Below are 25,756 nucleotides of genomic sequence, written 5' to 3'. Positions count from 1 at the left end.
ACTGTTCCTCTATATACAGTGGCAGAGCTAGAGCTTTTGCCGCCCGGGGCAGTCTCTGAGTTTGCCACCCCTCTCAATGCATAACAAAAACACTACAAAATGTCAAAATGACGTATAGGGAAATAAATTAAAACACTATATTTATTTTTGAAGTAAAACTTTAATTTCAACATTCTAAAATGTTATTTTTCTGGCTTTTCTGTTAGCAAAATCATCGATGACATTGGCAAAGTCTATTTCATAGTAATGTAGGTAATTCTTAATCAATTTTATTTTGAAAAACTCCTCTCACAACTAGCAACCCTTACAGCAAGTGTGAGGAAAATTCTCAGTAGTATTATAATATTTGGAAATTGCTCTCGAGACTGTATTTTAGAATTAACTGCGAAAGTTCAAAAAGGTTCAAATTGCCGCCTGGGGCGGACCGTCCCTCCACACCCCTAGCTACGCCTCTGTCTATACATAAACTTGCTATTACTTAACTTTATAACTTACTCTCAATCATTACAAATTCCTTCTTTATGAGATTTTCTTTATATATATCAGGTGTGACAACTTAATTCCCAGAATACACCTGTAAAATACCTACATTCGGAACTATACATTAGTGGCTGCTGTCACCTCGAAGTAGTCCCCTTGTGCATTTAACAAGGCTTGGACAGGCTTGGAACTATTTTTCTGAAATACTCTTGAGTTCCTTTATCACAATATGCTGGATATCAACAATCTCAGAAAATCTTTGTTCTTTTAGTGCAGTCTTTAATTTTGGAAACTGCCAGAAATCACAGGGAGATAAGTTGGGTGAATAAGCAGGATGACCTAATTCGGTAATCAATTTTTTGGCCAGAAACTCTCTCACAATGAGCACACTATGGCTTGACGCATTGTCGTGATGGATGATCCACTTATCAGGCCACAATTCAGGTCTTTTTCTATGAACAGAATCTCATCTTTTCAGCACATCTAAATAGCATTGTGGTTGACTGTTTGTTCCTGTTCAATGAACTCATAGTGGACTGTCCCCTTGTGATCAAAGAAACACACCAGCATGGTCTTGAACTGCGAACGTGACATGCATGCCTTTTTTTAGATGTGGCGAACTCAGGGTTTTCCACTGCATGCTCTGGCATTTTGTTTCAGGATCGTACCGGAAGCACCAGGTATTGTCACCCATAATTACTCTCGGAAATGTGCTTATTTGCAGAAAGATCAGTTTCAACTTGAAACCACCCCTGCTGCTGTTCATCTGTCAAGATCCGAGGCACAAACTTCACAAAAATATTTTGCATACCCACCCAATTCTTCAGTTAAAATTACCCTGACTGTTTCTCGATTCATTTGCAATTCATCAGCCATTAATCACACACTTAATCGCTTGTCAGACCATACCAAATCTTGCACTCTGTTTACATTTGCATCAGTCCTTTTTTTTTTTTTTTGCTGCTCACTTCTGGGGTCATTGATCACATCTTCTCACCCACCTTTGAATCTCTTATGCCACTCAAAGACACTTGACTTTTTCAGAGCATCCACACCATATGCCACTTCCAACAGCTCCAATGTTTCAGTAGCAGTTTTGCCGATTTTTACATAAAATTTGATGTTAACATCCTGCTCCAGATTTCGATCACACATTTTTTATGCCACAGTTTACATGCAGATCTCTATTGTTTTTGCAATAGCCAACTAGCAAATGGCTCTATCAGCTTGAGGTTTATGCAAGCATTAGTTAAAACTTGAATATTGCTCACGTGACTCCAACCAAATCACCACACAGGTGACACTATGCAGGCGTTTCGGAAATTAAATTGTCACACCTTGTAGATACATCCACAGTGACACTAGCATTTGTTTACTTTTTATGGTAAAGTGTAGGAAACTTAAACAGCAGAGACATGCAGCTTAGGTGAGGGAGTTTTGGCACATAGCTAGTGCATAAGCCTGAGAATGTGTGTGTAGAAATGTTGAACTAGTTTAAGGCATAGTTTAATAAACTTGGTGACAGTGGTCATGTTGACGAGTCTTGACTCCATAGAGGTTTCACATTTGTAAATTTAGGGACACAGAAACACATTTTGTTGAACAGATTATTTTATTAATTACTAATAAAATAAAACTTGATGTTTCGACCCCTATATCGAGGTCATCATCGGAAGAATACAACTGTATAAGGAACCAAGCTACATGCTCATGCCCTGTATACCAGTAAACTAAATCTACGTAGTTAATAAATCCTTTTTCCTAGCCTGACCTCTAGTGATAAAAAAATAAAAATAAATAAATTAAATTAAATTTAAAAAATTAAAAAAAAAAAAAAAAAATATATATATATATATATATATATATATATAAATAAATACAACTACAATAAACTAAAGTCCTCATGTATTAATATTCTTCTGATAGTTCTGATTGTTATAAAATGTTATAACAATCAGAACTATCCAGAAGAATAATAATACATGAGGACTTTAGCAGTTTATTGTAGTTGTATTTATTTATTTATTTATTTATATATATATATATATTTTTTTTTATTTATTTATTTATTTATTTTTTATCACTAGAGGTCAGGCTAGGAAAAAGGATTTATTAACTACGTAGATTTAGTTTACCAGTATACAGGGCATGAGCATGTAGCTTGGTTCCTTATACAGTTGCATTCTTCCGATGATGACCTCGATATTGGGGTCTAAACGTAGAGTTTTATTTTATTAGTAATTAATAAAATAATCTGTTCAACATGTGTGTTTTTGTGTCCCTGAATTTACAAATATGAGTGCTGATCACCATGTAACCTTAAAAGAAAGAATCCATAGAGGTTTATTGCTAATGATAATAATTGCACACTATTACAAAATAGAATAGAATTTACCTGACCAAGGACACTTGGGCACATCTTGACAGCGATAGACTTTCTATAAATCTTTATAACGTCTTGATTAAAATTGACAAGTTCACAGAAACCTCCCCTTAGACCACACCTATCAGGGAAATTTAAAAGCTATTAAAATTATCACGTGTGTCTGTTTATATAATCTGTTCATGTTATGTTATGTAAACTAAACACATAACACGAAACTTATTATTATTATTCTTAATACAAGACCTCCATGGAATTATGCAACTCAATATGGGAAATTTGCTCTGCTATGGTCTATTATTATAGCACACAATGAATATCATTCATCTACTTGCTCACTACCTAATCCTCATCCTCTATTATACCACTATTCATACACCACCTATTTTTATAATAAAATAATAATGGAGTTGGAGCAAGGAAATGGCTACTCAGTGATATTGCTTGTCTTTGCAAAGACATTCAACAGGATTCGCCATAGAACTCTGTTGCATAAATTGGAGCAAATGGAAATGAATATAAATTTGGTGATTTGGATTAGAGGTTGGCTGAAAGACATATCAAAAACATAGTTTATGGAGGACTTGAGTCCAAGAGAAGGCAGGTGACCAGTGGTGTACCACAGGACTTAGTACTTGGTCCTCTGTTGTTTAATTTATACATTACTGATATAGAAAATGATCTGACAGGAAATATTTAGTTGTTTGCTGATGATGCTAAACTGGGAAGAGTGATGGTAAATAAAGGTGATGCAGAGATCCTGCAAACAGATTTAAATCAACTAGCACTGCGGGCAAAGTTAAATGGCTGTCAGTGTAAGGTAATGCACTTTGGAAAGAAGGGATAAAATTAATGGAATTGAACTGCAGGAAACTGATGAGGCCAGGGACTTGGGGGTGACTGTGCAGGAAGTTGAAGTTTAGAGGACATATTGCAAAAACAGCACATAAGATTATCATTATTATTATTACCACCCCAAGACCTCATAGAGTCAAAGACTCATCTGGGAGGTCCTTTTATCACACACACAGCTCATCATATCGTGTTTTAAACCCATTCAAACTCTTTGCAGACACCACATTCTCAGGCAAGGCATTCCAATCATTCACAACTCTGCACGAAAAAAACCTGCCTCTCACTCCCCTACTCACACCCTCTTTATACAGTTTCCAGGGATGACCTCTGGTTCTCCCTTGATCTCCTACTATTCTCTGTAAAACTTCTCCAGCATTGATCCTATAACAATCCCTTACCAACTTGTAGGTCTCTATCATATCTCCCCTCTTCCTCCTGTCCACCAGACTCTGCAAATTACATCTTCTCAATCTTTCCTCATACTCGACATTCCAGAAGTCAGAAACTACCTTAGTCGGTCTCCTTTGGACCCTTTCCAACATCTCTTCATCCTTCTGAAAACCAGGTAACCGAATCTGGGCACAATAGTCCATATGTGGCCTAATCAAAGCCTTATACAACAGAACAAGAATCTCCCTACTTCTACACGCCAGTGTCCTCCACATCATTCCCAGAAGCCTTTGTGTTGTCTTCACAATTTTGGTGAAGTGTCCCCTAAATTTTAGATCCTTATCCACTATCATCCCCAGATCTTATATTTCCTCTACCTGCAAAAATATATTCTCACCAAGCATAAATTCTGCATCCCATCTTTGTTTTCCAAATTTTAAAACCTTACATTTTGCAACATTGAACTCACATCCCCATTTCCGTGCCCAATCACTCAATCTATTCAAGTCTTCCTGTAAGGTCACAACATCTTCATTACACTTCATGATTTGTCCCAACTTTGCATCATCTGCAAACAACTGAATATCTCCATCCAAATCTTCACCTATATCATTAATATACAAGTTAAACAGCAATGGACCTAAAACAGACCCCTGAGGCACTCCACTAGTGACTTTCCTTTTCCTGGATATTGCTCCCCCATACACAACTTGCTGATACCTATCAGATAGCCAGTCTCCAATCAAATGCCCCAATCTAATATCCAACCCCATCTGCTCCAGTTTGACTGTCAACCTATCATGCAGTACTCTATCAAAATCCAAGTATATTACTGTGTATCCTTCTCTTCTGTCCAAGGAAGCAGTCACTTTATTGTAATAAGTAAGTAGATTATTAAAACATGACTTCCCTTTAGTAAATCCATGCTGCCCATCAAAGATAATACCATTATTATCAACCCAACTCTGGATCCTAGTTCTCACAAGCTTCTCCAACAACTTAACCACAACACCTCACACACAGATAGGCCTATAGTTTGATGCTTGAGTTCGATCATCTCCTTTATGAAGTGGCACAATCTTGCCCTCCTTAGGAACTTGACCGAGTGCAAGACTCATTAAAAAAATACGTCAAGGCAGATGTCAACGCCACGTATTCTGAAAGATGGTACATTCTTTCAGAATACATGGTGATATATTATCAAGTCCCACAGCCTTATTAACATGTAGTTTACTCAACTCCAAATACACCTCTTGCTCACCTACAGTCAGTCTCTCCTCCCCATCATCAACTGCTCTCAATCCCTCCATGAAGTCACATTCACAAGATTGAAAGATCTTTATGAACTGCTCATTAAATATCTCCATCACACATTCTGCATTAGCTGTCTTTATACCATTTTCTCCAATCAATGTCATCCTTCCATAATTTTTCTTTCTTTTGCTGGCTACATATCGAAAGAACTCCTTAGGATTCTTTTTGGCTTCATTAGCCAACTGCTGTTCGTACCTCTCTTTAACTACCCTCACCAACCAACTCACCCTCCTTGCTTGGTCTTTGTAGACCTCATGGAATTGGTTATTTCTACTTCTCTTATGCTGCCTCCACAATGCCCTTTTTTTCTCTGTATTGCATGCTTAATCTCTTTATTCATCCATCTCACACCCACCTTATTTAACCTTCTCACCCTTGGAATACATTTAGACATTGCATCTACTAAACAGTTTTTGAAAATCCCCCAAGCTACAATGATCTCTTTTCCTGCTAACTCCTCATTCCACGCTACACCCGCAAGCTGTCTCCTGAGCTCTTCATAATCACCCCCTTGTAGTTCCACATATACCCTTTTCTCACAGAGGTCCTCACACTGCTGGCAACCACCCAGGTAATCACCTCATGGTCACTCTCACCAATTGGTGGATGATTCGACACCTCGTTTACAATTACATTCTCTGATGAGATGACCAAATCTAAGACCCTCAATCCTCATGTGCCATCTGTTACATACTGCCTGAGGTAGTTATCCCTTAAAAACTCATTTTCTTTACTTCTAGTTGCTATCTCATCATTCCAGTCTATGTTACCATAATTAAAATCACCCATAATGATCACCCTTTTCTTATTTACTTGGATAATTTCATTGTACATTTCATTATCACCACCATCCACATTACCTTGTCTATAACAACATCCCACCAAGTATTTGATTCCATTCACCTCTACCTCACACCATACTACCTCAAAACCACTGGCACTATATCCATCTTGCATCTCCACTTTGTATGGACATAACTCTTTCTCTATCATCAATAGTATTCCCCCCTCCCTTTTTACCCCCTCTCTCCTCATGAAACACATCATACCCTTCCATCTCTATTCCTGCCAGGATGTCATCCTCTTCCAACCATGTCTCACTTATTCCGACAATCTTTGGGTGAACAGACGCAATTAGTGCAACCATTTCATCTGCCTTGTTTCTTATACATCTAGCATTTGTATACAAACACAACAGCTCATTTCTGGATCTACAGCTAGTTCCACTGATACTACCACTCCCTCGATGTGATCTCTCCATGCTCGACTGGGTCCAGTTCCCTTTCTGCTTCTTCATTTTAAAACCCTTTTCAATTCCAACTGTTTCCTCTTGATCCCTGGTCATCCCATTCCTTTCCTACCTACACATGCTCACCTCCTCTTGGAGCATCCACCTTTCTCGTGCTGTGTACCCCTGTCTACCCTGAGCCTCCCCGTTTCCCTGCTCCTCTTGCACACCCATTCTCTCATTTTCTATACTCATACCACTCACTTCCCCATTCATAACCACCTCTTCAATCTCTCTTGTCTTACTCTTCTGCTTTTCCACATCACTTCCCACTCGATCTGATTCATTCTCTCTATTCACTTCTCTACCTTCCAGCAGCAGTCTCTCCAAGCAACTCACACCATAACCACTCAAATGCAGTCCATCGCTCCCATACAGCTCACTTCGTCCCTCAAACTCATTCCACACATTAACAAACTGAACTCCCATCTCCTCACACATTTCAGCCAGAATATTATTCATAATCCTTGCTCTGCGCCTAATTTCACCACAATCATACCTAGGCAACACACTGACCACCCTTCCTGTCACACTATTCTCCTTTATCTTTCCAAGCAGTCTCCTGACATTCATTTTGACATGCTCTTTGTTCTCTCTCAAATCATTCGTACCAATTAATACAATTAACTCTTTTGCTCGTTCCCACCTCATATTCAATGCCTCAATCACTCTACTCATTTTACTGCCTGGAAAACATACCTTGTGCATTTTATCCTCTAGCACACCTTTAATAATGGAGTCACCATACAGCGCCACTCGCTCATCTTTCGTTAACACTTTCATTCCATCATTATTTATTTTATAATAGTTTTTACCTGAATTTTCTTAATTTAATTCCGCATCCATTTCATTTCTTGCCTCATCCAATCCAATTCAACTTCCGAATCTCACGACACATTCTCTCTATCATTCAATCTTTCTAACTTTCTAACTCTCAACCCCCCCCTTCTCACTTTCACTCTCATTCATCCTTCTTTGTTTCCGTACTTTCGGTCCAACATGCATCCAACTTTCGCTTCCCATTTTCACACTCATTCATCTTTCTTTGTTTCCGTACTTTCGGTCCAACATGCATCCAACTTTCGCTTCCCATTTTCACACTCATTCATCTTTCTTTGTTTCTGTTCTTTCAGTCCAACATGCGTCAAACATTCGCTATCATTCATTCTTTTTTTGCCATCATCCATTCTTTCAATTTTTTTTTCACTTTCGATTTCTGCGTCACACCTTTTTAATTTCATTCATTCTCTCAATTTCGTTTCCTTCTGCCACTCTCACCTCACTTTCATCCCTTTTAACATCCGTTACAGTTTTCAAATCGCTCTTTTTCTTTTTTCCTGATTTTTTAACATTTTTTCACCTGTCTTTCTCGCCATCCTTCTCTTTCAAACGTGCACCCATTTTCCCCGCAACAATCTCGCTAATAACACTTTGTCATCAATTTCATATTCGCATTCATCAATTCCTCATTCAGGTCACACTTCGCACACACCCTCCTTCCATCCCCACCAAATATCCACAAATCATTTATGTAATCGAAAGAATACATATAACAGCCCTCACACTTAACAAAACGACTGAAATCTAAATTAAAGTCATGGAATGCAATGCCGCCACCATTTTTTGCAGGTTACTAAGTCTAATAATAATGATTTCGTTATTAATTTGGCAAAAAAAATCCCCCACACTAATAAAACCGGTAGCGCATAACGTTTACAGCCTCTCTTACTCAAAAAATTATTCATATATATTTAATTATTCCTAGAAAACTTATCCCAATCAGGAGCTCTTCTTATACATGTCACTGTGCTTAGGAGAGTACCACTGTATATTATGGGATTGTTGAAGAACACACTAACAAGCAGGGACAGAGAAGTTATTATTCTATAATAATAGGGCCACAATTGGACTATGTGTGCAGATCTGGATGCCCAGATTCTGTGGGAATAAAGAAGTGGTACAGATTCCAGAGGAGAGTAACAAAGATTGTTACAAGTCTGTGGAATGCTCCCAGTGAGAACAGATTCAGTCTGTGGGCTTGAAACCAAGCTTATAGGTAAAACGGAGGAGTCCTAATAGAAGCATATAAGTTGTTAAAGGAGATTGATGGGAGTGACTCTGATGAATGACAGGTATTGTGTGAATAATGTCTAGTGTTTGAATAATGAATCTCTGATTATGAGTCTTTTGACTCCATGGAGATACCTATATAATAATAATAGGTTTAAGTACTTTAAAATTTTACATACCAAATAAAAGTATCATTCTAATCTGACTTAATATTTTTGTCCCTTTAACCTCTGGCTAATAATCCAAAAAGGAAAACTTACTCTCCTATATATCCTTTAGATGCAGACATAAAAGATGCAATTTCTACATGACTGTAAGGTGATCCCATTTCCATCATTACCCTCTTGAAGGAGTGAAACTGGGCTTCTTCAGTATATACATTATCTTGATACACCTAAATCAGAACAAAGATGTTATACTTAACAGTTATCAGATTTGCTTAGTTTCAAGACTGAGTGAAAGTTATACTTTAATGCTATTTCTTTTTTACCCAGTCTAGCCATAAACACTGTTAAACTTGAACAGCACATAAACCTTTAATCTATCAGTAAATAATTTATAGCTTTCAACACATAGAAACTACATGTATAAAATGCATATAGCAACATTCAATGTTCGAAATTATCCCCTTTTTTTGCCTTCACACATGCCTGAAGTCTGTGAGGCCACATATCAATGGCAGCATGCACAACATCTAATGGAAATGCTGCCACTGCTCGCTCCAAATCCACCTTCAGGCTGGCAATGCTGGGGTGTCATCTCTTGCAGGCTACTCTCTCAAGCTCCAACCACAATTTGAAGTCCAACAGTTTCAGATCAGGACTTCCTGATGGCCAATCAGATGGTGATATGTGGTCGGGCACATTCGCCTCCAACCACTGTTGTGTGGTCTTTGATCTTTGGATATCTCTGCCTGTTGTTCACATACCACCAGAGAAGTGCCTTTGATTTTATCACCCTCTGCCACATAAGCTGTGGTGGTAGGAAATGCCATTAGAAGAATGATTGGCTCTCACCCCCAGTTCATCAGTTAGCACACGTGACATCATTCTCTATGAAACATTCATCTCTTGCAACACCATTTATTGCATTCTCACGAGATTACAGTGGAAACATGCCTTCACAAGCCTAACAAGCCATTGCATCCTAACACAGCATGGTTGACCTCTTTTTTGGCAGTCAGATAAGTCTTCTGTATTGCTGTAACGGTTAATAGTCTGATACACAAACATCCTACTGATCCCAAGTGTTTTTAGCGTGTCGAAAATAACAAGTGGCTACATTCCAACCTTGTAAAGTGCTATCACAGCTACACAGTTCTCATAATCTTCCTACTGCATGTTAACCTGTACAGATAGACAACTCTCTCTCTCTACTGATAAACACACCAATGTTGGCTACACACATGCACACACACACACACACACACACAGTGCCACTAATGGAACCGGGCTCATGCAATTCTGTGGGCAGCATGGGGATGTGTGAAAATTGTAACAATATTTATGGCAAGACTGCATACTTAAATGTACTCAATACTATGAATCACTTCTGCTGGTGTGAAGTGAAGACTGCAATTCAGAGGACAAAGAATTAACAGATAAAAAAAAAGGCTAACTGGTTGTTTTCTTTCTTTCTTTTCTAAAGTGAATGGTATTCAGGTGTTTACCAGATTCCTTGCTATTGTGGTCCATCTTATTCAGACCACTTGGAAGATCTACCTTAGTCTGTTGTGAGAACATGCATCCTATATCAGATAGCTTGAATCTGGACAACATGGCTTGCTGACCATACCATCTCTACTAAGCACAGTCCTGTGGAAAACAACAATCCTATGTAAGAGCAGATGCCTTATGGGATATCTTCATAAAGGGAATTTGTGAAATATTGTATTGTCCAAACTTAAATATATCTAATGGCATACATCTTACATGGGAGATATAAAATATTAGTAGACTGAAAAAAATACTAATTTATTCATTTATTTACTTATTTTGTTGTTTTTTAATTAAGAATTAATTGACCATTTGTTATCTTACTGAAGCTATTGTGACACTATATCTTTCTCTGAGCTGTATAGTATGTTGTTCCACTTTTAGTTGTATTAAAGATACCTTAGATACATAAGTGAAAATTCTATGATTAAAATGTATTTGATGAAAGTTACCCATGTTATTTTATCTCTAGTAATATGCCTACTTACATTCTTCCAATTATAAAATGGATGTAACAGGTTCTTGGTCAAATGAAAGTCTTGTTACCTGGTCCTTGCCAAAACTATTGACGAATTTTTGTCCAACCCTGCTTCCATCTTTTGGAATTACTTCCAACAGAAAAAGCCAATACACTGGCTTTTTACTTTTCCTCCATTGTATTGATAATCCTGGTAAATGTCCTTACATTTTTTGACTCAACATTCAATACTTATTTGATTTTTTTTTTTCTAGAAAGAGATCAGAAGAATTTTGTCCAAATTTGGTAGATAGCCAGACTTCTGTGAGGAAAAGATATATGTGGAAAGGCTGGTTATTACAAGCTTAGGAGATAGCTTGGAGATATAGCATGCAATGAGGGGTTGAGCAGTAAGTAAATTATTGCTGCTTGGAAAATTGACAAACAAATTCATAACAGAATCGATTCATGAATGTATTATGAAGGTCAAGAGGCTAAGTAAGGTAGTGTAAAATGGATGAATGAGGGACTTAAGCATGAAATCTGGAAGAAGGCACTTTGGAAATAATACAAGATGAATAATGGTAATAATCAGTTACATGAAGAGTATAAAAAACAAGCCAGGGGGAGTGACTCACTAAAGATAACAACAGTGCAGTATAAGCAGAAATTAGCAAATCACATGAAGAAAAATCGTAGAGAATTTTTTTTAGATATGTGGCAAGTAGAAAGAAGAATGATAATGGATGAAAACACTAGAATGTTAACTGCTGCAGAAGAACTGTTTAAGCATTTAGTAATCAATTTATAAGGGTGTTTCATTCTCATCAGGGTGAAATCATGAGAAACTTAAGTGTAGAGGACATATGAGAAGAAGGCTTAATTGTAAGTGAGCAGGAGGTATTTGAGGAAACAAACTTAATATCAATAAGGCAATAGGAATCGGGTTTATATCCTTTTTTTTTTTTTCCTAGATGAGCTTGAGTTGTGTAGAGCAGGCCTGAGAAACTTTGATCAGCTAAAGCAATTCACCACTAATCTTTGCATGGCTTAAGGGAATGTTTCAGGGAGCATTCATTGTAGAGGTAGCATTGGCATGCCTGCTTAATAAGTCTTATAACAGCACAGGTCCCAAGGGAGCAGGAAGAAAGTAAAATTGTTGCATTGCATAAAGGTGCTGATAAGGCTCTGGCTACAAATTATAGGCTGATCTGTATATCTGGAGTTGTGGTAAAGGTACTAGAGAGATTGGTGAGAAGCAGGATACAGAAATGGGTTGATAACAGCAGTATTCAATGTGGTTATCAGCATGGGTTTGTTAAAGGGAGATCATGTTTTACTAACTTATGTACTATAACAAGGTGAATGTCTTGAACAAGGGAGAGACACATATAGTGATATACTTAGATTTTGCAAAAGTTTTTGATAGACTGTCACAAAACAAGCTAAAAATGAAAAAATAAAATGAAAGAAATGGTACTGGATAAGAGACTAGTGAGTTGGATCAGTGACTGGTTGTCAGATAAGTATCAGACAGTTGTATGTGAGTGGGTGCAGTATTCCGAAAGAAGAAGGTCACTAGTGGTTGCCACCAGGGTCAGTTTTGGGAGGACCATTGTTGTTCAGTTTGTATACCACTGGTAATTATTCTTGTTGAGAGGCTTATACGCTGGTTAAACATGATAAATATTTAAGGAATTGACAGCGTATACTAGAAATATAGATTAAATAAACTTTAATATATACTTTCCGATATTTCGGCGAACGTCACGTTGCCATCTTCTTGGGAACTTACTACAAAGACACGTGCACACAAGTACTAATAACAGCAAATGAGACTGAAGCTAGGAAGCTAGCATTTCCTAAAGTCCTGATGGTGCCCCTGGTGGGCTATATTGGTAGTTCTTGGCCTTTGGGCTGAAATTCTTCTGATAAAAGTTTCCCAAATTTGGGGCAGTTTCATGCATCCAAATTTGTTGAGGTTTGGCATGTTCCTAAGGGCCGAGGCTGATTCCATGAATAGTCTTTCATACTTGAACTTGCTGCGGTGTATTACTGTGGCTTTCTTCCATCTTATTCTGTGGCGAGTATCCAGAGCGTGGTCGGCAAGCCCAGAGTGGCTGTACTGGTAAAATCGGATGTAATCCTTGTGTTCTGAGATTCTGATATTTGCTGTCCTGCCTGTTTGGCCAAAGTAGGACAGTTTACAGCTGCAAGGGACCTGGTATACACCAGGTAGGTCTAGGGGAAGTGGTTGGTCTTTGGTGGAGCAGATAAGGGATGCCAGTTTTCTATGTGGTCTGTAACAAGTGGTCAAGTCATTTTTTTTAGGATTTTATTGATTTTTTCCGAGGTGCCTCTGATGTAGGGAATAGTGATAGATTTAGAGTAATCTTTTTTGTGAAGGGGAGGGGGTGGTGGGTTGTGGATAACTGGGTTAAGTATTTTTTGGAGGGGGTAGCCGTTGGCTGAGAAAGTGTCACGGATGTGAACTGGTAATATGCAGCTGTTTGCAGAGAATGCAAAATTGGGGAGAGCAATGAAGAGTCAAGCAGATGTTTTGGCTTTACAGGATATATAGCACATTAGTACCATATATGGGTAGTGAGCTGGGAAAGGAGGAACTTGTTTATATTCCTTGGGAAACACAACAGGGGGAAAACTGTTCCACCATATAGAAGTTGCAAGGATGAAGGAAGAGGAAAAGAAACGTTCTGTGGGTTTCAAGGTGCACTGTGAAGGGATGTTGAGCAGCAGCTGCACATGTTCCAACGAGCTTAGTACTAAGCACGGGAATTGTTGATTCTCTTTCAGATGAACATTTCCCATGGAAATATTTGTAGAATATATATATTGTGGAAACCAAACATCTGTGCAAAAGTGGGGAAAGTGAGTTGGTAAGAGATGGGTCAATAATAAGTCTAATTGCTCTTTTCTGTATTGAGTCAAGCATTTTGAAGGAGCTTTTAAGGCCCCCACCCCATATGCGAGAACAGTATTCAACAGCTGGGTGGATTTGTGATTTGTATAAGGTTAACAGCTGTTCAGGGATGAAGTAACATCTTAAATGAAAGAGAAATCCTAGTTTTTTTTTGAAGCTGAGGACGCAATGGTTGTGATGTGTTTATGCCAAGAGAGGCTTGATGTCAGGGCAATTCCAAGAAGAGAGATCTCAAATTGTCTGGAAATTTGGGTATTGTCAAAGATAATACTGGGGAAAAAATGGTTCTTTTTTTTTTTTTTTTTTTTATGAGAAATAAGACAGAGCTGGAGTTTATTAGTATTAAAATTGACAAGGTTATTTGAACCCTATTGGAGAATGGCTTGGAGATCAGAATTGAGGGCAGTGGTGGTTGATGTTCTATAGGTTGAGGTGAGTTGTGTAGAGTAAGGTTTATCAAATGAAAGGGAGGGGTGCAATGTGCTGTCATCTGCAAAACTGTATACTGCTTTGGTGGTCAACTGAAGTAGGTCATTGATATACAGTCATACCCCGAAGTTATGCGGTAGGTGGGACCAACAAAAAGCGCGTAAGTCGAATTCGTGTAACTCGTGTATAATTTTGCATACAAACATACAAAATAATTGGGACCAAAGGTTTACAAAAAAGACCTATATTTTTTAAGAAATAGAATCATAATTGTAGTTTTTCATACATAAAAAAAATACAGTTATTTCGATGTCAATGGTTTCATAAAATCTAATAGATTCGTCTGATGACATAATGTCTTTTTCTTGTCAAGCAAAATTTCTTCATAGCAAGCTAATGATTTTTTATTCCTTACCTTGTGGCTACAATTCATTCCTCGTTAGAATCTATGTCCTCCAAAATCTATAAACCTTTCTTTTATGATTGTTCTTACTGTGGATTCCTGTAGATCAACCGTCTTTGTTAGCTCATAAATTTTCATTCCACCTTCAAAATCCTTGATAACGTTGAGTTTTGTTTCCAAAGTCAATGTTTTTCTTTTCTTGCTAGCTGTAGAAGAATCAGACTTGCTTCTTTTGGATGACATTATTATTTTTTAATGTGATAAAATTTTTATCAATACATTACATTAAACAATTGCAAGGTTTGTAAACTATAAAAATAGTGTATGAATGGAGACCCCGCAAAACACGTCAGTGCTTGTTCACAGCATGTGCGACACTGGCGAATGCGGCCGGCGCCGGAAAGATACAACTAGTGGTGAGGCGTGAAGGGAATACATATATGAAACCGCGTAACTCTGGATTCGCGTAAGTCAGGGTATGACTGTATATAGCAGGAAGAGAGCTGGTGAGAGGAAAAGGAACCATCCACATCACACATAGTGTGCATCCAGACAGAAAGTTGCAATCCAACTACAGAAGTCCTGTATTGTAAGATTTTAAAATTTCGTAAGTAATGATGGGATGCAAAGTATACACTTGGGGAGCAAAGTTTAAGGGAGGTAGAGGAGATGAGAGATCTGGGAGTGGTGGTGGACAAGGACCTGAAATTCAGGGACCACATTGCACAAGTTGTGAGGATATTACATCAGATAATGACAATGATGCAGAAGACTGTGAGATGCAGAAATAAAGAGATTATGATTTCAATGTATAAGGCCTTGATCAGGCCTCATATGGATTATGTGCACAGATTTAGTCACTAGGTTTTCATGGTGAGGAGGATATATTAAAAAGGATCCAGAGAAGATTCACAAAGGTGGTCAATGGTCTTTGGAATGTAGAGTATGAAGACAGATTGAGAGAGTGTAAATTGCAAAGTTTTGTGAATAGAAGGAGAATGGGAGATATGATTGAGGCATATAAGTTAGTCAGGGATTGCTATCAGGTTGACATGGAAGAGATTTTTCAATCTCCTTATATTTTATATAAGGAGAGTGTAAGCATAGGAGTGAGGGAGAAGGTTCTTTACATGGAGAATGGATAGGTGAGTGGAATGCATTGTGAGTGTGTTGTGAATATAGATACATTGAATCAGTTTAAGGCACAATTGGATGAGCTTTGTGTGTGATAGTGTATACCTCCCACAATGAGCCTCTGATTCCATGGATGTTAATAATAATATTTTTGCTTTGGCAGTAGCAAGTCATACATTCAGTTTCACAGCGAGCGTACTTGCACTTAAAATATTACTGTGCTTATATGAATATCTACAGGTTCTAAACAAATTAGATCTAGTGGTGGACAAAAGTCTAAAAGGACCAAGAAAGTGATGACTTGGAACAAGAAAGTGTGAATTCCAGATAAATGTTGATAAGAAAGATATATATAAAAAAACAAGAAACTGAGATCAGAGATGCAGTGTGAACTGGTGGAATTCTTACTGCTAAATACTCAGCATATGTATGTGATAAAGTGATGTTAAAAATGGAGAATGCACTGTTCATTTGGACCAAAGACCTAGCACAAGAAAAACGTGTGAAAACTGCTATGATTCCACTAAGGCCCTCTTTAGAACAGATTTAAGGCACCCCCCCCCCCCCATAACAGCACCACTGCAGAAACCACTTTCACTGCCAGCCAGCACTGGTTTATTCACTCTGTAATGCAAAGGTTACTGGTGAATTGCTTTAGCTGATCAAAGTTTCCAAGCCTATTCTGCACAACTCAAGCTCAAGGGGAAAAGGAATATAAACCTGCACAGTTTTCAATGCCGATGAGACTTCATTATTCTGGACAATGCCTCAGCGCACCTACATAACCATTGAACAGAAGAATAAACCAGAGATTTCAATGTCAGCCAATGCTTCTTCCCCAGCCCTTGAAACCCCCCCACATACACACACATACTACTGACAAGTACTGAATCCTGTGGTGGATGCCATGTTCTTAATTATGTAAGAAAATTTTTATAGTATTTTTGATATATGGGTCTAAAATGTTACTCATCATTAGTAAACATAAACATTTTTCTGCTAATTGTAAATGATTGTGTAAGTATTTAGGCATACATAGAAAATATCTGGGCTATTGAATGAGAGTATGGATTTTCAAATATGGAGATCAAAATGTAACTGCATTCAACAAATGAATAGAAGGAAATAGATAGATATAAATTTACAAAACTATGCATATCTGTTTTTTTTTATCTGTTTCAGAACTAGTTTTCTATAAACATATAGGCTATACAGTATATAAATAACCAAGTAGTGAGCAAAGAGCATAATTTCCCTTTCTTTTAGCAAAGTTTGCATGACATACTGTTAGAAGACTTTAATTTTAAGTTCAGCAAATTTAATACAATTACTGCCATTTATTTCTAGCTGAAACTCACCTCATCTGCTAATATAACAAGCTTTTCCTCATATGCAAACTGTATAATTTCTTTCATGTTTTTCTTTGTCAGAACAGACCCTAAAAGAAAATGCACAAAACTGAAGAAATACTGCAAAAAGGTTTATGAAGGGTTATAAAAATCAAAAGTTTAAAAATTAAAGACAATCAATGGTTATCAAATGCTATTACTTTTTCTCATAATTAATGCAGTTCTATATTTTCTTGATTATGTTTTCAAGCTCAGCATTAAAATGCTGTTTTTATTAACAATACAGTAGATGGAATAAAATAATATGAATGCAATCTAATCAACCTCCTGAAAGAATCTCATAAAAGTAATGGCTATGGCCAAGAATATCAAGAAATATGACAAAAAATTACCAGTAAGAAAATGAGACTAATTTCTTGAGTAAGTTTAATTTTAATGACCAAACAAATAGCTGTTCAGTTATAAACAGTGTAAACAATATCAAAAAGTTCTTCATTCGAGCTATTTTGCAGATGAATTTTTAAAGAATCTAGTCAGTAAAGATAATTCACTTGTGGCAATATTATTCTTATTACTATAGTATCATACATGAAGTCAGCAGACTTTGTGAGAGGCTCACTTAACTAACAATATGTCTGTCATATTCAACCATAAATATGTTAATATAATGCATTGAAATCATTCACACTTTCCATACTTAAAATGTATTTTAATAATGTATTCCACTCACCAACCATTTGCTATGTAAAAAAAAAAAAAACTACTCCTCAACAGTCCTTCATGCAACTTCAAGTGATGGCACCTCATTCTTCTTATCTTACCCTCCACTCTTTTTATAATCTCTTTTGCATCAATCTGGTAAAATCTTTAACCAACTTGAAGGTCTATCATATCACCTTTCCCTCCTATCTGTCAAACTCTGCAATCTGCATTCCCTCAACTGCATAATCAACCCTCCAGAGTCCTGATATCACTTCGGCCATTCATCTCTAGATCCTCTGTAGTGCTTCCACATAAATTAAAACCATGCAACAAAATTTGAGCACAATAGTCCAAGTGTAGTCTGACCAATGCCTTATACAGAGGCACTGCAACTTCTTTATTCCTATGCATCAATGCACTTCTTATCATAGCATCAATACAATGCACAGTGTTTGCAACACTTGCAATGGAGGGCACTAGAGTGACGAAAGTTGCTGCTGAAAAGATTTTATTTTTATAGTAAAGTAGCAATTTGGATTTACATTTTGGTATAGCTTTGTTTATTTTTATAGCTTAGCATAACTGAGTGATTGTGGAAATTTGTGTGTTTGAAACAGGTTTTTATTTTTACTATTTTTGAAGATTGCAGTTAATGATGACAAAATGGTACTACAAATGAGATTGTGAAATCCGGCAGTATGAAAATGAAACGAAATTAATGACATGGACATTGAGGAAGGTATGGTGTTGTAAGTGCAATATGCATACGTGGTGGAATGTGAAGTGACTGAACAGCAAATGAGAGAGGGTATGGATATGTTGAAAGTGCGATATTCTGTTGGACTATGAGTAATCAGTAAATGTAAAACTGGTTGATGATGAAATGAAAGAGTGAATAACAAGTTTACTCCAAGTGAGTCTAGTGCCAGGACCAATATTCTCAGATCTATTTTGGTCTTCTACAGCAATCTAACTATCTAATTAATCCTAGATTTCAGTTTTCCTCTGAGTCTTTTTCCAGCCATTTTACCATCAAACACTTGTTTTCTTTACCTTTCCTCCCATATTTGTTTAAGTGATCGTTCTGCCTGAGATTAGCTCTGCTCATATATTCTCCTGAATGATAACGATGTCAAGTTCCTTTCTAATATCCTCATTTTTAATGATTGTGCCTTTCTAAATTTTTCTTAGAATTATTCAATCAGCTGTCTTATTTCTAACCACAGCTCTCAGAACCATAAGTTAAAATGCTTGAACACTGTCTTCTTTCTACAGCTAGTTTAGTATTTTGACTAATTCTATAAGAATTTATCCAGTTAACACCCATAATGCCATCTTTCTTGATTTTAACGTCTTTTCATATTTAATTTCCCATCACTAAATTAATTTTTTTTAAACTATTTAGACACTTATTCTACAGGCTCTATATTCAGGATGCAGCTGAGGTATTCAGTGTTCCTGCTTATTTTCATATTCTTTGTTCTTTTTATTACTGATTTTCATGCCAATTTTTTTATAGTAGTTATTCAATGTAGTTAAAGTATTTTGCAGACTTGTTAAATAATAAACTAATTTGACATTATAACATCACCTGCATAAAGAAGTAAAGATGCTGAGATTAACATCTCTAATTCTGATATAAGGTTTATCAATGTGATTAATGTGATTTTACAATGTGATCCATATGGATCACATGGTGAAATCATTGCCAGCCTGGTTGGCCAAGTGGTTAGCATATCCACTCTCCAGCCAAAAGGCTGCTGGTTTGAATCCTACCATGGGCATGGATGTTTGTGTTTGTCACTGAAAATAGTGGTGGTGGTGGTGGTGGCTGGCAGTAGATGGCGCTGGTGTAGATGATGAAGGTAGTTATGGTCAGTGGAGTGGTGGAGACGGAGTGTTGTAGAGCAGGTGCCCTTCCTCGATGAGTCTTTGGACTCCCTGGAGGTGCTATGTAATAATAATAATAATATTATGAAACATCTCTCAACAGTTTAAATGTTCATGAATAATATTTGTATGCATGAATAATATCTGTATATATATGGTTCACCTGTGAAAGCTGCTCAACTGATTCTTTTTAACACTTTCCTGCATATTTTCTTTTCAATACGATATTCATTTTTTTTTTTTTTTTTTTTTTTTTAATCAGGCTCAAATTAAGTAGTCATTATTCCAATTTTAAATTCCCCATGTAATCTTATCTCCTGAACTAACATGAAGATATTACTGTTATCATTGATACTGATACATGCTCAAATTAAGTAGTCATTATTCCAATTTTAAATTCCCTGTGTAATCTTATCTCCTGAACTAACATGAAGATATTACTGTTATCATTGATACTGATACATGCTCAAATTAAGTAGTCATTATTCCAATTTTAAATTCCCTGTGTAATCTTATCTCCTGAACTAACATGAAGATATTACTGTTATCATTGATAGTGATATCAGTATCAATGATAACTATCAATAAGAGTCAAATGAGACATCTTATGTATATGATAAGTGACGACCTATGTCCTCTAAGAGGTAGAGGCTTTGGAAGGCTATGGAGGTGGGGAAGACAGGATATTTAGTGGAGTGTTGCTACAGACCAAGGAGCACAGAGACCAGGAGATGTTGAGACAGTTGACAGTGGCAAGTGCAAAAAGAATGATTGTTATGGGAGATTTTAACTACAGCAGTATAAATTGGGGAGAGGAAGATGCATGTAGCAATAAGGGAATGGAATTTCTAGAATTCTTGAGTGACAAATGTCTTAGGCAACATGTAACAGAGGGAACACGAGGTTCAAGAGTTTTGGATTTGGTTATAGCATCAGAAGAGTTGATAATAACTGAGATGAAATCTCTCCCACCAGTTGGAGAGAGTGGCCATATGGTTTTGACTTAGAAAATGAATATGCACTGGCTGACAAAAAATAAGAAAATCAACTACTACCAAACTGCTTATAGAACTCGTCATTCGACAACAGATCAATTATTCCATTTCTGCCAAACAATAATAGACTCATTTCAGGAAAAACCAACAAAAAAGACAACTGCCATATTCCTTGATATGACTGCTGCTTTTGATCGTGTTTGGATCAAAAAATTAATACAAACAATACATGATATTGGAATTAGAGGAAACGCTTTAATCTGGATTGCTGATTTCATCAGAGGAAGAAAGATCAAAGTCAGAATCAATACAGCAATATCAAAAGAGCGGAGAACCTGGGCTGGTGTTCCCCAGGGCTCAGTACTCAGTCCCTTACTATTCCTTCTATATGTCAATAATATTCATCCCTACCTTACAGAAGACACAAAAGTAACTTGCTATGCAGATGATATAGCCATCTGGCACACTAGTGCTAAAATCAAAGAATCAGAGGAAATTCTAAACAAATCCATGAGAGGATTAGAAAAATGGTCAAACGAACTCAAACTTAAAATCAACCCAGACAAAACAAAACTAAGTACATTTAGTACAGACAGGAAAAATAGACATTCCTACAATCCCAAAGTCATGATCAATAACAAGCTAATTGAAAAAGTCACAAATCCAAAATACCTTGGTATTACGCTTGATCAGGAATTACGTTTTGCACAACACATCTCTAACACTTCCAACAGAGCTCTAAAAAAATTAAATATACTGAAAAGGCTTTGTGGAACAAATTGGGGTGCAAAGCCAAAAATCCTCACTACTTACACTACACTAATAAGGCCAATAATGGAATATGCAGCACCTATCTGGTCACCTTCGGCTTCATCGGTAAAGAAAAACCTAGACAAAATACAAGCAAAAGCATCCAAGATTATCATTGGTGCAGTCTCATCCACTAACAACATCAGAGCCCAACAGGAATGTGGGCTTGACCTGCTGGAGGACAGACGAAAATTTGCCACCATAAAATTCATAAATAATATCAGAAGCTACCAAAGTGATCATGTCTCCCTAAAAACCTATGAACATTGGAACCAAATTTGCAGACTTCACAGATCATCGACTTTACAATATGATGACACTATCAGGAAAGAAATAGGTCTTGATCAGCTAAATGTCCACATAAACAAAGAACCTCTATTTTCCAGTCCTTTACCTTCAAATACCTTCATAAATCTAAACCTTACCAAACTCTGTACAAAAAAAGAACCAAAAGAAATGCTTAAAGAAAAAGGCCTAAATACCATCAACCTTCTTTCATCCTCCAAACAGGTTATTTGTTATACCGATGGATCATCAGACACCAATATGATTAATGGAGGCGCTGGTGTTCTCCTTCTACTCCCGAAAGGTGAAAAACTTTCAATAAAAGTTGGATCTGGGAGAATCGCTTCCAATTTTACCAGCGAACTCTACGCAATAATTAAAGCACTAGAAGCCTACTTAAATCTATCATCATCTCAACAATCTGAAGGAATTATAATTTACAGTGACTCAAGATCAGCTATGGAGGCAATCAAAAATGGCAATACCAAGCTCACACAAGACATCCATAAACTCTTAAATCATCTAAAGTGTTTAGGCAAAAGTTGCATTCTACAATGGATTCCTGCTCATGTAGGCATTGATCACAACGAAGCAGCTGATAAATTAGCAAAAGAGGCCAGAGAACTCAACCAAGAAACTCATATGATAACTCTTGCTGATGCCAATGCACTAGCAAAAGCTAAACTAATTCCATTGAAATCAGTGATACAACATCAAATTCCCGAGATCAATGCTGACAGAAGGACCTCCACTACGATAGCAAGACTACGAACAGGACATTATAGAGGAATGAAGATCAATACAGATGATACGAGAACATATAGAAACTGCAACAACTGCCCCAATACGGAACTGACACCCACTCACATCTTTACCTGTCCAGCAATTACAGCAGCCTTGCAAGAAATAGATCCTAATCCTGAACAACAGCTCTATACAAACAAAATCACAGACATAGCCAAAGCAGTACAAAGAGCGCACGGAAACATCTAAGACTCTTCAAAGGACAAGACAACAACAACAACAACTTAGAAAATGAATAGACATGCAGGAGTATCAAAGAGATGGGAACATATGTGGAATTATAAAGCAGGTGATTATAATAATCTTAGACATCAACTTGGGGAAGTTTCGTAGAGGGAGGAATTGAAAGGCCAGGATATCATTAGTGCTTGGGAAATTGTGAAGGAATATTTGTTAGCAGCAATGGTAAGCTGCATTCCACGAGTGAAGAAGAGGACACAATTTGGAGTAAAGTACATGACAAACAATATTAAACAGGAACTGCATGTGAAAAAGAGGCTATGGAAGAGATATAAGGAGACAGGTGAAGAGAAGATGCATGAAGAATATAAGACACAGGCCAGGAGAGTGACTAGTATGGTAAGGAAGGTGAAACTGGAATATGAGAAAAGATTGGCCCTTAGATCCAAGGAAAATCCTAGGGAATTTTTTAGCTATGTGGCCAGTAGGAGGAGAAATGATTGTGGAAGAATGACACTGTGGGATAAAAATGGGAATAGAGTGACTAATGAAGAGGGCATAGTGGAATTGTTCAATGAACACTTTATTGGTGTATTTCATCCTGAAGGAGTAAATTTGAATACTAGAGGGATAGGGCAGGAGGTTTAGAGGTGCAGGAGGAGAGTGTGTTCCACTTACTGAGCACTCTGGATGTTAGTAAAGCTGTGGGACTGGATGGTATTTCACCACTAGTTTTGAGAGAGATTGTGCTAAAGAACTAACAGCTCCTTTGACCTGGCTTTTCAATGAAAGTCTGGCTACAGGATAGGTGCCCAGAGAATGGAAGGAAGGTAAGATAGTGCCATTGCATAAGGGGCGGTAGTAGAGTGGAAGTGTCTAATTATAGGCCAGTTTATGTGTCATCAGTAGTTGTTAAGATTTTGGAGAAATTAGTTAGGGACCATACACAACATTGGGCAGATGAGGGTAATGTTATCTGTGAGAGTCAACATGGATTTGTGAAGGGGAACTCTTGTTTTTGCAATATGCTGGCCTTTTATGATAAAGTTACAAGAGCATTAGATGAGGGAAAGGCATATACTGCCATTTTCCTAGACTTAGCAAAGGCATTTGACAGGATGCCACATGATAAGCTGATATTCAAGTTGCAGCATATGGGTCTGGATGTCAGATTGGTCAACTGGATTCATGATCGGCTGTCCAATAGGTATCAGAGAGTTGTGTATGGTGGAGCAATATCAAAGAGGCAGAAGGTTACAAGTGGGGGTTCCACAGGGCTCAGTACTGGGACCCTATATTGTTTAACCTTTATATCAATGACATTGTCTGTGGATTGAAGGGGATATTCAGTTGTTTGTGGATGATGTGAAGCTGGGAAGGGTTATTAGTAATAGTACAGATGTGTTAGCCCTGCAAGAGGATTTGAACTAGATAGATGGGCAAATGAATGGGGATATCAGTTTAATGCAGCAAAATGTAAGGTCTTGAGCTTTGGGACACATTGCTGGGATGCTGCATACTCCATGGGAGGAGTTAAACTGGAGGAAGTAGGGGAGACAAGAGATCTGGGGTTGATGATTGATAGAAACCTGAAATTTAGGGGACATATTGCAAAGGTAATGAAGGCAACACAGAGGATTGATGCAATAATGAGAAGGACAGTGACCTGCAGAGATAAAATGGTTATCATTCCATTGTATAAGACTGATCAGACCACACTTAGACTATTGTTCTCAGATCTGGTCCCCAGGTTTTGAAGGGGATAAATTAACTGTGGAAAGGGTACAAAGGCAGATAACAAAGATGGTGTCAGGACTGTACAATGTTAGTTATGAGGATCGGCTGAGGGAGTGTGGACTGCAGAGTTTGGTGGATAGAAGGAAGAGACGTGATATGATTGAGACTTTTAAACTGTTGAGAGGTGGTCACAGGGTTGACACTAGGGAGTTCTTTCACTTGGTTGAACAGCTGGAAGGAGTGATGACAAGGGGCCATCCCTGGAAGTTATAAAAGGAAACTGTGAGCAAGAGGATGAGGAGTGGTTTCTTTGCATGGAGGGCGGTTGATCTGTGAAATGCACTGTCTGATAGAGTGGTGAGAGTGAGAACAGTCAATGTGTTTAAGGAGTGGTACGATAGACTTTTTGTTTCCTAGGAGGGACCTCCCTCAATGAGTCTAGATAGACTTGTGTTTCTTAGAAAGGACCTTCCATGATGAGTCTTTTGACTCCATGGAGGCCTGAATAATAATATTAATAATAATATAAAAGATATGTGGTGTGAACTGATTCAGTAAGTAAGGTATGATAAATTTCTTAATTATAATTAAGATTTTAATATTATCAATCAAACTGGACTTAATTGGAAAAATAATCAAGTCCACATTTCTCACCTGTTGGGTTTCCTGGATTAATTACCACGAGTGCTCTAGGTTCACAGTGATGTCGAGCATTTTTTAGAACCTTCTTTAGCTCATTAACATTGACACACCAGTCATTTTCTTCATCCAAATAGTAATCAATCTATCATATAGTAAGAAGATGAAAAACTAATAATAATAAACATGAAATTACAATGACAACTTAAGTGCATTAAGTGTGCAGAAAATAATATATAACAAAAAGTGTAAATTATATTTAGTTCATATAGTTCTACTTTATTTTCCTTAAGTGTATCCATGAAGTTTTAATATTTTGAGAACTATCTACTAAAACTAATTTGATTTTTGATGAGTTACTTTCAATAATAAGAAAAACTGCAATAATGAAGAATCAGAACAATACAAAAGATATCAATTGAGTGTCATAAATACAAAACATAACAGTGTCTGAAGTGAGCATGACAAGCAAGTGCACATGTGCGCACGCACACGCACACAGAGTA

At 37.2% G+C, this 25,756-nt stretch overlaps 1 protein-coding gene across 1 annotated transcript in view; it reads right to left on the bottom strand.

Moving 5' to 3' along the window:
- The window catches only part of LOC150096926 (alanine aminotransferase 2-like), a 185,865-nt gene that overhangs the window by 63,834 nt on the left and 96,275 nt on the right, over window positions 1-25,756 (bottom strand). The window contains exons 6-9 of the mRNA XM_090408737.1: window positions 25,266-25,395; window positions 17,218-17,297; window positions 9,041-9,174; window positions 2,876-2,984 (exon numbers count right to left, since the gene is read on the bottom strand). Coding sequence (XP_090264863.1) covers window positions 2,876-2,984; window positions 9,041-9,174; window positions 17,218-17,297; window positions 25,266-25,395 — 453 coding nt within the window. The remainder of the gene's footprint in view (window positions 1-2,875; window positions 2,985-9,040; window positions 9,175-17,217; window positions 17,298-25,265; window positions 25,396-25,756) is intronic.

Source organism: Typopeltis vanoorti, chromosome 18, assembly GCF_054136105.1.
Source record: "Typopeltis vanoorti isolate ZY-2024b chromosome 18, IOZ_Tvanoo_1.0, whole genome shotgun sequence".
NCBI lineage: Eukaryota > Metazoa > Arthropoda > Arachnida > Uropygi > Thelyphonidae > Typopeltis > Typopeltis vanoorti.
The sequence above is the reverse complement of the archived record's forward strand: the minus strand, read 5'-3'. Positions and strand labels throughout refer to the sequence as shown.